This window comes from Pseudogymnoascus destructans (genome assembly GCF_001641265.1).
Source record: "Pseudogymnoascus destructans isolate 20631-21 unplaced genomic scaffold scaffold_21, whole genome shotgun sequence".
In the NCBI taxonomy this organism is placed as follows: Eukaryota; Fungi; Ascomycota; class Leotiomycetes; order Thelebolales; family Thelebolaceae; genus Pseudogymnoascus; species Pseudogymnoascus destructans.
In genome coordinates, this window is record NW_020167540.1 from 638,260 (window position 1) to 653,788 (window position 15,529).

The following is a 15,529-nucleotide window of genomic DNA, read 5'->3' on the forward strand; positions in this document are numbered from 1 at the left end:
GCGGAGGACTAGCAAATCAAGAGGTGGTTCTATTGAAGATCTAAAACTATAGAAGAAAGAAGAAGAGAGGTGGGCGAAGCCTAGAGGTCTGGCTTATAACTACGGACCTGAAACGGGTAAGGTTTGAGGCTGTTACAGATGGTGTTTTAGCATTACCCCTTACGGGTTGTCCGTAAGGACCCGTAATCACATAGCGTCAATTGCATGCTCGTGACAGCATGTTTAGTAACATCAATAAGGTTAAGACTGCAGAAGACTACCTATATACACTTAAACAGACTAGCAGCGCCCTTGACTATGCTACGGAATTCTAGAGACACGCTAACTAGACTAGGTGGGACACCTACGTACTCATTAGCTACTACTGACGTAGACTAAAGAGCTATGTCTATATAGAACTTGCAGATATAGAACATCAACTAAGGGACATAGTCTCACTTATTAAACATACAGTTCGGATTGATAACCAACTGTACAAGTTCTAGAAGGAATAACAAACCTATAATAGCCTAAAGAAGAGCTACAAGTATTAAGGCAACGAAGGTTAAAAGAGGGACAACTACCCTTAAGACAACCAATAGTTAGACCCTATATAACTCAATGCTACCCTTCAGCAAGGCAGTAGGCCCTGTAACCCTAACAAAGAGCGACAGCTTAAGGAACGGCTCTGCTTTAATTGCAACAAGCCTAGCTATATAGCTAGGGACTACAAGCAGCCTAAGAAGGGGAACAGAGGACACAAATTCAGCAAGCAACTAAATGCCACCTAGCAAGGACAGTTGAACGCTACATCTGCTAGCAAACCCAATTAGGGAATAAACAGCAACAGCACCCCTAAGCAAGAAAGCTTAAGCAAAGATAGTAGTAATAGCAATGAAGACCTTAAAGTTCAACACGTCTGTTAAGAGTACGAGCGAACTCATGAAAAAGGGACTAACAGAGTCCTAGAAACATAAATTACAAGTGTTTAAGGACATAGCAATCAAAGTCACCTTTAAGGAACAGCTATAAGACATAGTAGCAACTATAAAGGAAAGCATGCTTAGGGATAGGTAGGGACGTCCTGTACTAGGACCTCTAGCCTAATGGCTAAGCACTACCCAAGAATAGGAAGTTAGGGTACGCGAGATGTAATGCCGACCTAACTACCTCTAGCACCTTAAACCCTATGGAGTACAGTACACAGAGTTAGAAGCAACTAATTAGTTGAAATACAAACTCGCAGAGTACAATGCGCTAGACACGTAAGAAGTAGAGGAATGGGGCCCTAAGCCCTAGGAACTACAAGCAAACTAAGCTGCTATAGACTACGAGCCTACTAACAATGTGACGAGTATGGGTAGAGTGCTAGAACGCATAGTAGTATTTCAGAAACTGAACTCTGCCCCTTTGTAAAGGAGGGCTACGCTCTATATACTATGGCTTCAGTGCTGTAACGCCAGCGTATCGTGGTGTACAGTGATTGGTAGATCCCCCCCCCTCATTCTGTAGTCCCATCCTTAGCCTATGGGATCGCACCCAAAACGGTAAAGGATCGGGGCCGACCAGCAGCCGGCCTGGACCGTAGCTCCCATTAGTAAGGCACGTGATGAGTGCCTTACCAACGCCGAACCCTTTAGGCAGCTCTGCTGCGCTCCCTGCCGATGAGCAGCTGTACTGCCAATGACCTCCCTACACCCCATACCCGCGCCACCCTTTTGGTGCCCGTGACAAACTAGGCTTAGTGCTAATACAGACCTGTGGTAGTTATGTGTGAAGGACAAGGGTAGGCTAACTAAGTTAGACCTATTTTAGGTATTAACGGAAACTAACTAACAGGGTTCCCTCTTTATCTTTTTTGTATCCTTTATAGTAGACCTATAGAATAGCACCTGTTTAGCCCCTAACTTACACTCCTATATACTATTACTGTAAGCTAGGTGCCCTATGTCCTTACAATTATATTATTAGCCACAGAAAGTTGTATACTAACGCGGATGGGAGGGTTTATTACTGCATACGAGATAAGATTGGAATCGCACCCTGCCCTTTTCCATTCGCATAGCAACTACACATGTGACTGCCCTGTATGTTTGACGTTGATCGCCTTCCTTGTTTGATGTTGATTGCCTTCCTTGTCTGCCATTGTGGAGCTTGCCATTGTGGAGCTTGTAAGCCTAGAAGGGTTTAAAGAACGCCCAGGTTCTTTAAAGAAGGAAGTGTTGTTTTCAGTGAAGCTTAAAATTAGTTTTTTGGCTTGTTAACGTTTGGTTTAATGACCGCTGGTGTCCTTTAAAACATATTATTCAAGGTATAATTAACTATCTAAAATGCAAAGGATTTGTTTGATATGTATTTACACTGTCGCTGTTCTATCTTGCAGTGCCCCCAGATAATTATTTAATATTGGATCCATAACCATGGTAACTAACAAATCCATAAGACAAACAAGTCCTGATGTTTACTGTGGGTTGTTCTACTACTGCCGCCTTTGCTTCAACCCCAGCCTCTGTCCTATGTTTACTTATTACAGGCGTAATCAAATTCACTTACTTTATCCCACATATACCCATACGCCCATTGCTTGCTCCTCAAATATCCCGAACAACCCTACTTTTACCAACACACTTTCTCTTAAATACACCAGATCACCCTTCTGTCGACAACAACTACACCACATCACCCTTCTGTCTACAACAACTACAACACACCCTCTGGCTTGTCGGAGACCGCTGCAAAGAATGGCACTGGTTTCAAAAGAAGAGGTTAGAAAGGTTCCGTTCACTGTATATGAACCTACTGACCATTTGCAGCTGAATAAGCTCATCATGGAGTTCGTTCGTGAAAGCGACCCGGATGGAAAGGAAGTGGAAAAGATGAGCTTTTTTGGTAAGCTTCCAACCCAACACAACTCACAGATCTATACTGACCGAGCAGCTGTATATGGCTGGGGCCCATTGCTCGCTGCTACTGGGACTGTTGAGGTATGCCTTCACTCGTGTCTTTCTCGAGTCAGTACACAAAGAGCACCAAAGCAAAGCTAACCGCGCCGAGAAGAATATGAGAAATCGGTTCCTAACCCCCTCTCCAAAGATCGCCATCTCCAGGAAGCAGCCAGATGCCACCAAAGACTTCGAACCATTGGACATGGGCAACATGCGCAAGGCCATGCCAAAAGGCACAATGCACCCCAAGCCTCCGTCCCAGGTTGAAGAGTGTTTCTGCGCACCATTGGCCCTCAAAACCCATGAACTGGAGAGCCCGACTCCAAGCACCAGCAAGAGATCCAGAGGCGGCAGAGCTGAAGTGACGAGATCCATGGCCAGGCAGTTGCAGGAGAACATGCCCACCCGCAATGACCGCATCCTCGAAAATATTGGCGGAAAGAGAGAGTTCACCTTGACTGAGCTTGCGAACATGTCGCCTGCCGAAAAGGCAGTTGCAAAGTCGCTCATGAGCCCCAACAAAAAGACAAAGAGGTAATGAGCTTTCAAGCCCGCTAGAGGTCTTTAAAGACAATATGAAAAGTACGGGAATAACATACCATCAATCATTGTATTCGTTGACCCTACTGCATGTGACCTGCTACAGATTGCATTTCTGTTGTTCTCCTGTTGGTGATATATGGATAATAGTTTTACCGGGCCGCCCCATCGTTTTGTTGTCGTTTCCCCCCACACCGAGTTTTACGCGTCTCGACCCAATTGGAAATGCCAGTCACCAACGACATCTCGCGCCGCCAGGACCATGGCTTGTATTTAAAGGTATGACTTAATCCAAGTCCATTCCACCTCCGTTCTGACTGTTGTAGGCACTGGCTGAGATTACATGCCAATTCCAAGTTGAAGATGACAATTCGAAACGCGCCATCCTCCAATCTATCTTGGAGTTTACGAATATTCTATTGATGCAATATACTACTATTCTAGATGACACACAGTCTCTTACTGTACCTGGATTAGAATCGAAGCCGCCTCTTACATGTCCGCTCGTCTCGAATGTCTTGCCTGCCCAGCGTATAACTGCCGATAGCCAATTTCCTCAACTAAGCCTGCCAGTTGCACCTGACATCCTGCCTGATTTATGTATCGAGCCAACATCGGATAGCCAGCTTCAATCAACTGGCACTCCTACGCCGTCCAATATTCAGCAAGGCGCCAATAATGTTGTTTCAACTCCGGTCTATGGCGACACGGACATTCCGAGGATACCAACTGTTGATGCGTCTGAAGCATTGACGCCAACACCAGCTAAGGAAGGTACCCACCGAAAACGAAAATCCATTGAGCTACTGCCATTAACAAATAAACTCGACCCCCAGGTTAGTCTGGAGACTCTTTCTAGAAGTTGACAGACCTTCCACAGCGACCTCAGCAAGTTAAAGCATAAATCGGCCACTGGACTCGACGTTCCGCATTTCACTACAACTGAGGTTGTTGCAATTACAAACTTCTTTTTCAAGGATATAATGGGAGATTGTGGCCTCCGCCGACTGTTATCGCTCACCATCTTTTATACTACACATCAGCTTAGCCTTGATGAAAGCCTTTCCACAAAAGTAGCAGGGTTGGCTAAGGATGAAGCTCTCCCAACATGTGTTCGTGAATTCTACGCTTCCTTCTCCCACATCGAAGATACAAAGGTTTCTACACATTCGACATATCAGGCTTTTAAGAGATGGGTTGCATACCTCGACTTGCATCTCAAGTGGATGGGTCTTCGAGACTTAGTGAGGAAGAGCGACACAGAAATTTTGGCATTAGTAAATCCGGAGAACAAGAAAACAAGCCCTGGAAACGATTGTCGTTCGTGGATCAATACCTACATGGCTGGACAGCTTGGAATAAGTAACAAGGCACTCCAAAACCACCGGCAGGCTGCAAAGGGGATACACCTTATTGCAAACGAGTTTGGTTGGGGTGTCTTGGTTTTGTTGCCAGAATACACAGGACGAAGGTATAAAATAACACTCTATCTAAGACAATAAAAATAATTTGTTCTTAGGTTATTACGATGGGGCAACCAGAACATGTCTCTTGTTTATCCACTTTTAAACAAGCATCTACCGCAATTTGGAAAGATATATAGTTTGGTCAAACGTATAGTATACGACAATATTGTTGCAAGAAAGCCTTTGCCATTCAGAGCATTTAAGAAGAAATCTGAGAGCCTCTATGAGGTATGCCGTACTACAGCCCCATCTTTATCAGAAGGTCCAACATATACTATCGACGAACTCTCCTCGGATGACAACCACACACCAAAAAAGAGGAAACAAGAAAAGGATCACATCACACCAATCGATAAACTATCCACAAGTCAGCATCTGTTACCCCAGGATACAATACATTCTTCTCAGAGCACTACATCGTCTCAGAATATTTTAAGGAGTTTAGGAAACCCAATCTCTCAAATCTCTACAAAGGTTGGAAAAGCGGCAGCAAAGGCAACGCAGAAAGATTTCATAACCTCTAGCGGCCATTAAACATATAACCTAACTACTATAATAGCAATAGGTATTTGTATTGAATTTTCAAATAACGTGCATGTATAATGAAAGTGCCAAACAAGCGAAAGTGCCAAAATCATGCGGTGACCAACCCCCCCAACTAAATGTTAAATTCCTCCACAACAAAACATGCGCCATAAAAATGATGAAAGCAAATAACTGCAAGCTATCCAAGCTATGCAACGCGACCCAAATTTGCGCCTTCAAGTTGCAGCTAGGATCTATTCCGTAGACCACCCCAAGCTACGTCACCGTTTACAAGGCGTACCTTCACGACGCGATATCCAAGCCAACTTACGGAAATTAAGTAACCTAGAGGAATCAGTTCTTGTTCAGTATATACTTGACTTAGCTGCTAAAGGGTTCCCTCCTCAGTTGTCTATTGTTGAAGATATGGCAAATCGACTACTTGCAACACGCGACGCGCCACGCGTCGGGTCACGTTGGGCTTCAAACTTTGTTAAGCGCCATGTAGAGCTCCGGACACGCTTCCAGCGAAAATACGACTACCAGAGGGCTAAGTGCGAAGATCCAGAAGTCATTCGTGGCTGGTTTGAGCTTGTATGGAACACAATTCTAAAGTATGGCATCAACAATGCAGATATCTACAACTTTGATGAGACTGGGTTTATGATGGGCGTCATCTCAAGCGCAACGGTAGTAACGAGCTCAGATAGGCGGGCAAAGGCAAAAAAGGTGCAGCCTGGCAATCGGGAATAGGTTACAGTAATCCAAGGCATTAGTTCTCAAGGTTGGGCAGTGCCGCCATTTGTCATTGTGGCAGGTAAAAACCACCTTGCATCTTGGTATGAGAATAGCGGATTTCCAGCAGATTGGGTAATCGCTGTTACTGCAAATGGCTGGACTACAAACGAGAGAGGTATGGATTGGATTCAGCATTTTGAGAAGCACACAAAGCCATGGAGTGTTGGTGGTTATTGCTTGTTGGTCCTTGATGGTCATGAGAGCCACCACTCAGACAAGTTTGAGGAGTACTGCAAAGAACACAACATTATTACGCTTTGTATGCCTACTCACTCTTCCCATATACTCCAACCACTTGATGTTGGCTGTTTTGGCCCATTAAAGAGAGCTTACGGTCGGCAAATTAAAGATATGATGCGGGCTCATATTATTCACATTACTAAGGATGACTTCTTTCCTGCCTTCCACGCTGCATTTAACATTGCAATGACAGAAAGCAATATTCAGGGAGGGTTCCGAGGTGCTGGGCTTCTTCCATTTAGCCCTGAGAGTGTAATATCTACACTTGACCTTAGGTTTAAGACGCCAACACCTCCAACCTCTCGCCCAAACACCGCTCAACCATGGGTTTCTCAGACACCAAATAACCCAACTGAAGCTGTATCACAGTCTACTTTCATTAAAAACTGAATTGCGCATCATCAAAATAGCTCTCCAACCTCAATCTATGCAGCTGTTGACCAGTTTACAAAGGGTGCATCGGAAATAATGCATCAATTAGCATTGTTAAAAGCAGAGAACCAAAACCTGCGACAGGCAAATGAAGTGCTAAGCAAGCGCCGGAGAGCTAAAAAAACACGACTACAGCAAGGAGGATCACTTAGTCAACAGGTAGCACAGGAGCTACAGGACGAGAGGGACGTTGTGCAGCAAGTAGAGCAAGAAATAAGGGCAAGTAGTGGTCGGAAGCCAAGGGAAGAAACCCATGCACGTCGCTGTGGCAAGTGTGGTGAGACTGGACACAATGCGCGCACTTGTCAGATTGTAATAGACAGGTCTGAGGAAGAGGACTCTGAGTAGTTTTAATTAATTTATATTGTTGTGGTGGATTTATCGCAATTCTTATGGGGTAGTCGCGATATTTTGGCACTTTCGCTTGTTTGGCACTTTCGTTATACATGCACGTTAATTGTTGTGTTATTTAAGGTTTTGTTTGTATGCCAAGAAAAATCTGCCAACTCGCTTGTGCAGCCAACTCGCTTGTGAACTACGTTGCCTAATTATTTCTAAGACAATCTAAAACTCTAAACCCTAAGACCTTTTCCTCTAACGTACATGCATAGCGAGTGGGCCAGCATAGCGAACGGACCACTCTATTTTACACTATAAATCACGAATTTCATAACTTAATATCTCAACAACCCTTCAATAATAAATTATAAAACTATGTGATTAGCCTCTTATAGGCGTCTAAAGAGCTCTGTTTCAGTTTTAAAGCAATTAGTTATGTGGTTATTGAGATATTAAGTTTTAGCCCCTACTTTTAACCTAAATCTTAGCATCTCAATAACTACAAGACCAATTGCTTTAAAAATCAAATAGACTACTTTAAATGCTTGTAAAAGGCTAATATTAAAATTTTATAACTTTCGCTATGCTGGCCCACTCGCTATGCATGTACGTTATTAGACTAAGTCACCTACGTTCTAATAAAACAGCTACTAAACCCGCTGAATTCGGCGGCCATTGCACTTGAATATTGCGTTTAGCTGTAAACTATAGCCAAGACAGATTTATGTATAACTTATATAAAGTCAAGTTATTGAGCCCTGTTGTACAACAGTCTAAAATGATTCTACCTAAGAGACTCCCCTTCAACCTCTGCCCCTGCTGCTGTTCGCAGGCCATTGCTGCCGAGCCGCCGTTTTGGATCGTGTTCCTCGCTCAGCTTGGCTTGCATAATAGAACAGTGTCTAGTTCACCGTATTGTTTGCTTGGGTTTGTCGCCGATGAACAGAAAGCACACCAAAGCCGTAAGGGCGCAAACTGCCGCCAGCACTGCATTCATGTTCCCGTACCCAATGGCCTGTCGTAACTCACCAGCTAGCTCAGGTCCCAGTGCCAAACCAAGCGAGAAGAAGAGAAACGACAACGAGTACAGCTGGGCGTACGGGCCATGGTCACCAAAGAAATCCGGGTTGACTTGATGATACTTCTGGACAACCGTGCTGGCTTCCACGATGGATGGTGCACCCATGCCCGCCACACCGATGCCGACAAGTCCCAGCAGAGTTTCGTAAACAGCAACTTGCGATGCTCCTCCGGGCTTTGCGAATCGGAACGAAATCAGGACGGGAACGAGATACAGATATACGAGGACAGAGATCTTCTTGGTACCCAGCTTATCCACGCACAAGCCCAAGAGCGGCCCAGCAGTCAAGTTTGCCACACCGATGGGGAGAAACATGAGGCCGGCTTGGAGCGAGGAGAAGTTGTAGTACTCGTGAGAGACAATCGGAACCGTCGCGTCGATGCTCCCAAGAAGCAAGGCCTGGACAAATGCAATGGTCAGAGCAGCGATGAGACGGGGAGCCGCAAGGCAAGGCAGGATGGGAATGATGCGCATGACTTTTGGCAAATCTGGCGATATTCTGTACGAGTCGTCTGCCTTTCCGGTATTTTGCAAGAGTGATGACAGTTCATCGCTGCCCTCCTCAGTCTGCGGTTGGCTTGCACCAGTAATGAGGGCATCGGTGCCATTGCCCATCTCGTATCGCTGGGCGGTGCGGACTTCAATGACTAGAAGTCGCATCGTAAAGTCGACGGCCAGGACTGCACACGCAAGCCCAAACACGGCTGCGAGACCGCCTTTGTCGTAGAGAACGCCGCCAAGTATTGGAGCCAGGAAGGTCCCGACTGAGATGAAGCCGAAGATCTAGATATCCAACCCCCCGCGTCAGCAGCGCACCAAAAGCAAATCAAACAGAGCAGATCCCAACTCCAACTTACGGCTCCTATCGCCTTTCCCAGATTCTCCGCGCCCACCGTCTCCAAGCACAGGGCCATGCCCGTGGTCCAAACAACCGCGGCACTGAAGCCCTGCAACACTCTTGCGACCAGCAGCACGCGCATCGTGCGCCCGAGGAACAGCAGCAGAGTTGCGCCAAACAGCGCCGTGACGCCGAACAGAAATGGCGCCCGTCGTGTGCCGAACCGATCCGTGATCACGCCGGCAATGAGAGACATGCCAACCGAAGCTGCGGCGTAGGCGGCGAGCAGGCGTGAGACCTGGCGTTGGACTTGGTCTGGAGGCAAGCTGAGGCCATCGCCCAGATGGAAGGGAAGGACGGGGATAATCAGCCCGTAGAGGAAGAGGTCGGTGAAGAGCCCGACACCCACCGTGGCAACGATGAATACTTTATTGCTGCGCCAGCGCAGGCCCGCTGGCTTCTCCGAGTAGTCGCACTTGATTTGGGCCGTGTTCAGAAGCCGGTTCCAGAATGAGAGACCCATTGTTGCATTTGCGTACGAAGACATGTGCGAGGAAACCGTGAACAACCAGTCTTGCCCAAGGGAAGGAGAGTAGTAATGTGGAATCGCTGTTGCCCAAGATGAGAAAGCATATACAATTAGGGTAATCTCTGATTATTTTACATTTGGTATAGGCTGATGCGCTAAAATATACCAAGAACTGTAAGGTACCTCGTGCATGAAAACTGTATACCGTTGCTAAAACGTTCTATTGCTGTCGAAAAACCATTCCTGATCTACTGACTTAGCGGGGTCGCACTTGATATATCGGAACCTGCCTCCCTCGGTATAAAGTGGGGTGATAGCAAAGTATCCCTATACTTCGTATTTTCTGCCTTCTATCCTTGATATTATACAGGTAGTTGGGTGAAAGTTCCATACTGCGGATTTCAGCTTAACGGGCTCTGACTCCAACATCTCGGCAAACACCTCACACCTCCAGCACCTCCGACACCTCCAACACCTGCAGTCCCTACTAGTATTTGAAGATACAAAAACTGGTAATGTCCAATACTAATATCAATATTCAATTTTTAATTTGCCGTCCTCACAGAGCGCCGTTCTTGTAAGTATACTCTACATGTGCTGGACTTTGATAACACTAGGGGCAAGCTTGTTGGTCCTAGGTAGCACCCTGTCATATTTACTTGCGCTTTCCGAATCAATACAACCTCAGCAGAAAAAAAAGCCGTAACCACCTGGATTCCTTATCGGTTTATCCCAGTTTATCGCCCGACAAAGTCTAGCACCATAGGTGTCTTCCAATCAATCTTTTAATCGCTCGCGAGCATAGCCTTGACCCTTCTTCCTCCTCAGCGAAGACATCGAAGACGTAATCTTCTGGCTCATTAGGGCCTTCAAGACCAACGTGATTCGTGATATTTGTCGTAACCTTGGTGTTGCGTTGTAGCTCGCTGGCTTGGTGTGAGACCGACCTGCCACGAAGCAAGGCTGACTTATGGCCATCAGCAGCAGGCTGAAGTTAGACATTGTAAATCGCGTCGTTCTTGTTGGTTTCATCGTTGTTACGGTCAGTGGCTGGACGATTGGAGGGAGCCGAACTCGACGCCTGCCCACTCTCTAAGCTTTTATTTGTATAAATGGATGATTGCAATTTGTTTTGGATGTAGAGTCGGGATCAAGATCGCTATCATCAATTTGAAATGCAGTATCCGACTCATCGTTACTGATCTAAATAGGATCTGTAATGCTATTAGCAAGTATTTATAATAAAATGGGGAAAAAATAGAAAAATTCGGTATGCTAACCTTGACAACTGCTTGATGTTGAGCCGCTGCAACCGACCGGGCTGTCACCTTGAGTTTGATTCTTGGCTTTTTCACTATTGATTGATGTCTGTTTCGCTTTTGCTAAAAGACGCTTCCTTTCTACGTACAACGAAAGCTGCTCTAGACTTGGAAACTCGTCATCGTCATTAGGGTTATATGTTATATAATCAAGAGGAAGATTGTAAGGATGCCTCCTCCCTTAGACCTTCAAAGGACCTAACTTAGGGCTATTATAGTTACTATGTTGTACTAACTAGGCTTAGTGCTAATATAGACCTATAGTAGTTATGTATAAAGGACAAGGGCAGTCTAACTAAGTTGGACCCATTTTAGGTATTAAGGGAAACTAACTAACAGGGTTCCCTCTTTATCTTTTTTGTATCCTTTGTAGTAGACCTATAAGACAGCACCTGTTTAGCCTCTAACTTGCACTCCTATATGCTATTACTATAAGCTAGGTGCCCTATGTCCTTACATTGTATAAAGTTAAAATATATAGCTTTGATACTAGCAGTACTAAAGAAGAAGAATAACGTACATGTATAGCGAAAGCGCCAAACAAGCGAAAGCGCCAAAATGATGCGGTGACCAAACCCCCCAACTAAATGTTAAATTCCTCAACAACAAAACATGCCCCATAAAAACGATGAAAGCCAATTAGTGCTAGCTATCCAGGCTATGCAAAGCGACCCAAAGTTACGCCTTCGAGTTGCTGCTAGGATCTATTCTGTGGACCACCGCAAGCTAGGTCGTCGTCTAGAAGGTGTACCTTCACGACGCGATATCCAAGCCAACTCACGGAAATTAACTAACCTAGAGGAGTCCGTCCTTGTTCAGTATATACTCGACCTAGCTGCCAAAGGGTTTCCTCCTCGGCTGTCTGTTGTTGAAGATATGGCAAGTCGACTACTTGCAACACGCGACGCGTCACGCGTTGGGTCGCGTTGGGCTTCAAACTTTGTTAAGCGGCGTGTAGAGCTCCAGACACGCTTTCAGCGCAAATACGACTACCAGAGGGCTAAGTGCGAAGATCCAGAAGTTATTAATGGCTGGTTTAAGCTTGTGCGTAACACAATTGCGAAATATGGTATCGATGAAGCAGATATCTACAACTTTGATGAGACTGGGTTTATGATGGGCGTTATCTCAACTGCTATGGTTGTAACAAGCTCAGACGGGCAGGCAAAAGCAAAGAAGGTACAGCCTGGTAATCGGGAATGGGTTACAGTAATCCAAGGCGTTAGTTCTCAAGGTTGGGCAGTACCACCATTTATCATTGTTGCAGGCAAAAACCACCTTACATCTTGGTATGAGAATAGTGGATTTTCAAGCGATTGGGTGATTTCTGTTACTGAAAATGGCTGGACTACAAACGAGAGAGGCATGGATTGGATTCAGCACTTTGAGAAGCATACAAAGGCCCGGAGTGTTGGTGGTTATCGCTTGTTAGTCCTTGATGGTCATGAGAGCCACCACTCAGATGAGTTTGAGGAGTACTGCAAGGAACACAACATTATTACGCTTTGTATGCCTGCTCACTCTTCTCATCTACTCCAGCCACTTGATGTTGGCTGTTTCGGCCCGTTAAAGCAGGCCTATGGTCGGCAAATTGAAGATATGATGCAGGCTCATATTTCTCATATTACAAAGGATGACTTCTTTCCTGCCTTCCACGCTGCATTTAACACTACAATGACGGAAAGTAACATTTGAGGCGGGTTCCGAGGGGCAGGGCTTCTTCCATTTGACCCTGAGAGAGTGATATCTACACTTGATCTTAAGTTAAGGACACCAACGCCTCCAAGCTCCCGCCCAGGTACTGCTCAACCTTGGGTTTCTCAGACACCAAACAACCCAATTGAAGCTATGTCACAGTCTACATTTATTAAAACTCGGATTTCACGCCATCAAAATAGCTCTCCAACCTCAATCTATGCAGCTGTTGACCAGTTTACAAAGGGTGCATCGCAAATAATGCATCAATTAGCACTGCTAAAGGGAGAGAACCAAAACCTACGACAGGCAAATGAAGTACTAAGCAAGCGCCGGAGAGCTAGGAAAACACGACTACAGCAAGGAGGATCACTTAGTCAACAAGGGGCGCAAGAGCTACAGGATGAGAGGGATGTTGTGCAGCAGGTAGAGCAGGAAATAAGGGCAAGCCGTGGTCGGAAGCCAAGGGAAGAAACCCGTGCCCGTCGCTGTGGCAAGTGTGGTGAGACTGGGCACAATGCGCGCACGTGTCAGATTGTAATAGACACCTCTGAGGAAGAGGACTCCGAGTAGTTTCAATTGATTTCTAATGTTGTGGTAGATTTATCGCAATGTTTGTCGTGAGGGTAGATAATTTTGGCGCTTTCGCTTGTTTGGCGCTTTCGCTATACATGTACGTTATATAACAATAAAAGAATACCTTTGTAACGTGTTTATTCTTAATAGCGTTTATAATATTGAGATGTTTAACGCTTATCTAAAATGTATAGTAAATTACTCAATTAAGCAATCAAATCCCAAGTCTAAACTGTTTCTCACCCTTAAACTACCTAGCTCCAGGGTTAGAAAATCAATTATAATCATGATTATTTAGTCGTAATCATAATCATGATTATTTATAAAGCGTATAATCATAATCATGATTTATAATCATGAATAACGTGGTATATCAGTACGTCGGACATATCAGTACCTCAGACACTTTTTCTTAGCATTCCACTTTGAATATTAATAAATCAACCATAACATATTAAATTAACTATAACTAAGCGGAATCAGATGAACTAGACATATCTATAGCTTCTTGACAAGTTCGTGCATTATGACCAGCTTTTCCACAGATCCCACAGCATCGCCTAGACGGTTGCCCCTCCTTGCGACTACCCCCAACCACACGTACGTCACGTCGTACCTGCTCATCCACATCTTTCTGTGCGATAATATCCTGTGCATCCTCTACTATAAGTGCACCTCCTCCATGGATATGAGCCTTTTTAGCCCTGCGGCATTTGCTAAGGGCTTCATTGGCTGCTCGAAGGGTACGTACCTCAGCAGACAGAAGGGTGTATTCATGTGCTAGTCGCTCTGTACCCTTTGCCAACGCAATAACTGTCCCGAAGAGTGGAGTTGGCGAGCTTCCTTGGTGACGGGCAATTCGATTTCGAATGAGGGTTGTTTGTGAAAGAGCTTCAGTAGGATTGGAAGGGGTCTGGGAGACCCCAGGGTTGCTATTGGCAGTAGAGGGTCTAGAATGAGTTGGAGTCCGTAACTTCACGTGAAGCTTTGAAATCACAGCTTGCAGATTGAAAGGCACTAAACCAGCTCCGCGGAACCCAGACTGGGCATTTTGGGCTGTCATGGATTCCAGATATGCTGCTCTAAAGGCGAGAAAGAACTTGACCTTGGTAATGTGGTTGATATGAGCCTTAATGAAGGTCTCAATTTGCTGACCATATGCCCACTTCAACACACTAAAGCACCCGACATCAAGTGGCTGGGTTAAATTAGACGAGTGGGGTGGTAGTCCAAGAGTTATAATGTTGTGTGCCTTGCAGTACTCTTGGAACTCGGTCGATTCATGACTCTCGTGCCCGTCTAACACCAGCCTTGATATGGACCCCTTGCACGAACAGCAGTATGTTTGTCGAAGTGTTTCAACCATTCTAGAACTGTCTCATTGTTTGTCCATCCATTGCTTGTCAGTTTAACTACCCAGTTGTGTGGTGTAAGGACACAGGGAATACGGCTCTCCGTAGGTGCATATGGGAGTGCGAGTCGGAGGTGATGCTGTATTCTATCCTATAGGTCTACTACGAAGGATACAAAAAAGATGAAGGGGGAGCTTATAGCTTCCTACCCCTTATGTACCTAAATGGGGTCCGACTCGGCTAGGCCTTAGCGTACCGGTAGATCCACTCCCGTCTGCCGCCCGAATCGACCCCGACCCTAGAACGTCTATGCTGCTATACTACTATGTCGCCTATTCCGCGTTGTCTTACGGGTCCGAGGGTACCCCGTGTAAGGAGGCATCCTTACATGTGGAAGACCACCGTCTGTATACCAATTTGCAAGATGATTCTTGCCTTTAACTACCAAAAATGAAGGAATACTCCAGCCTTCACTGTTGATACAAGCAATTGCTGTAGCCCATTCCCGATTCCCTGGCTGAACTGACTTACCTCTGCCAAGTCGATCTGCATGGGTAACAACCATTGCAGGGCAAATCACACCCATCATAAACCCAGTTTCGTCGAAGTTATAGAAGTCACAGTCCAAAACACCGTATTTTGTCCTCATATTTTTCACTAGTCGAAACCACGCGCCAATTAGTTCAGGATATTCGCAAAAGTCCCTTTGGAAGTCGTAAACGCAATTAAAACGCGTCTTTAATTCTGGACGTCGTTGTACAAATCGGTGGGCCCAGAGCTTCCAAACGCGCCTCCCTCCACTCGATTCGAGTATAAAATTTGCCATATCTTCTACACCAGCAAGCCGGGGTGCAAATTCTCTTGAATCCATATCA

At 45.5% G+C, this 15,529-nt stretch overlaps 2 protein-coding genes across 2 annotated transcripts; one reads left to right on the forward strand and one right to left on the reverse strand.

The window, feature by feature from the left end:
- Positions 1-2,720: 2,720 nt before the first annotated feature.
- Positions 2,721-3,462, forward strand: VC83_08097 (uncharacterized protein; the record flags this gene model as incomplete). The annotated part of the gene is made up of 4 exons (XM_024471658.1): positions 2,721-2,744; positions 2,793-2,868; positions 2,917-2,963; positions 3,073-3,462. 4 exons carry the CDS (start codon positions 2,721-2,723, stop codon positions 3,460-3,462), a joined length of 537 nt encoding a protein of 178 aa, XP_024321186.1.
- A 4,544-nt stretch (positions 3,463-8,006) lies between these two features.
- VC83_08098 (uncharacterized protein) lies at positions 8,007-9,968 on the reverse strand. The gene is made up of 2 exons (XM_024471659.1): positions 9,203-9,968; positions 8,007-9,128 (listed from the first exon to the last, which is right to left on the reverse strand). The coding sequence occupies exons 1-2, from the start codon at positions 9,728-9,730 to the stop codon at positions 8,172-8,174; spliced, it is 1,485 nt and encodes a 494-aa protein (XP_024321189.1). The 5' UTR covers positions 9,731-9,968; the 3' UTR covers positions 8,007-8,171.
- Positions 9,969-15,529: the final 5,561 nt, after the last annotated feature.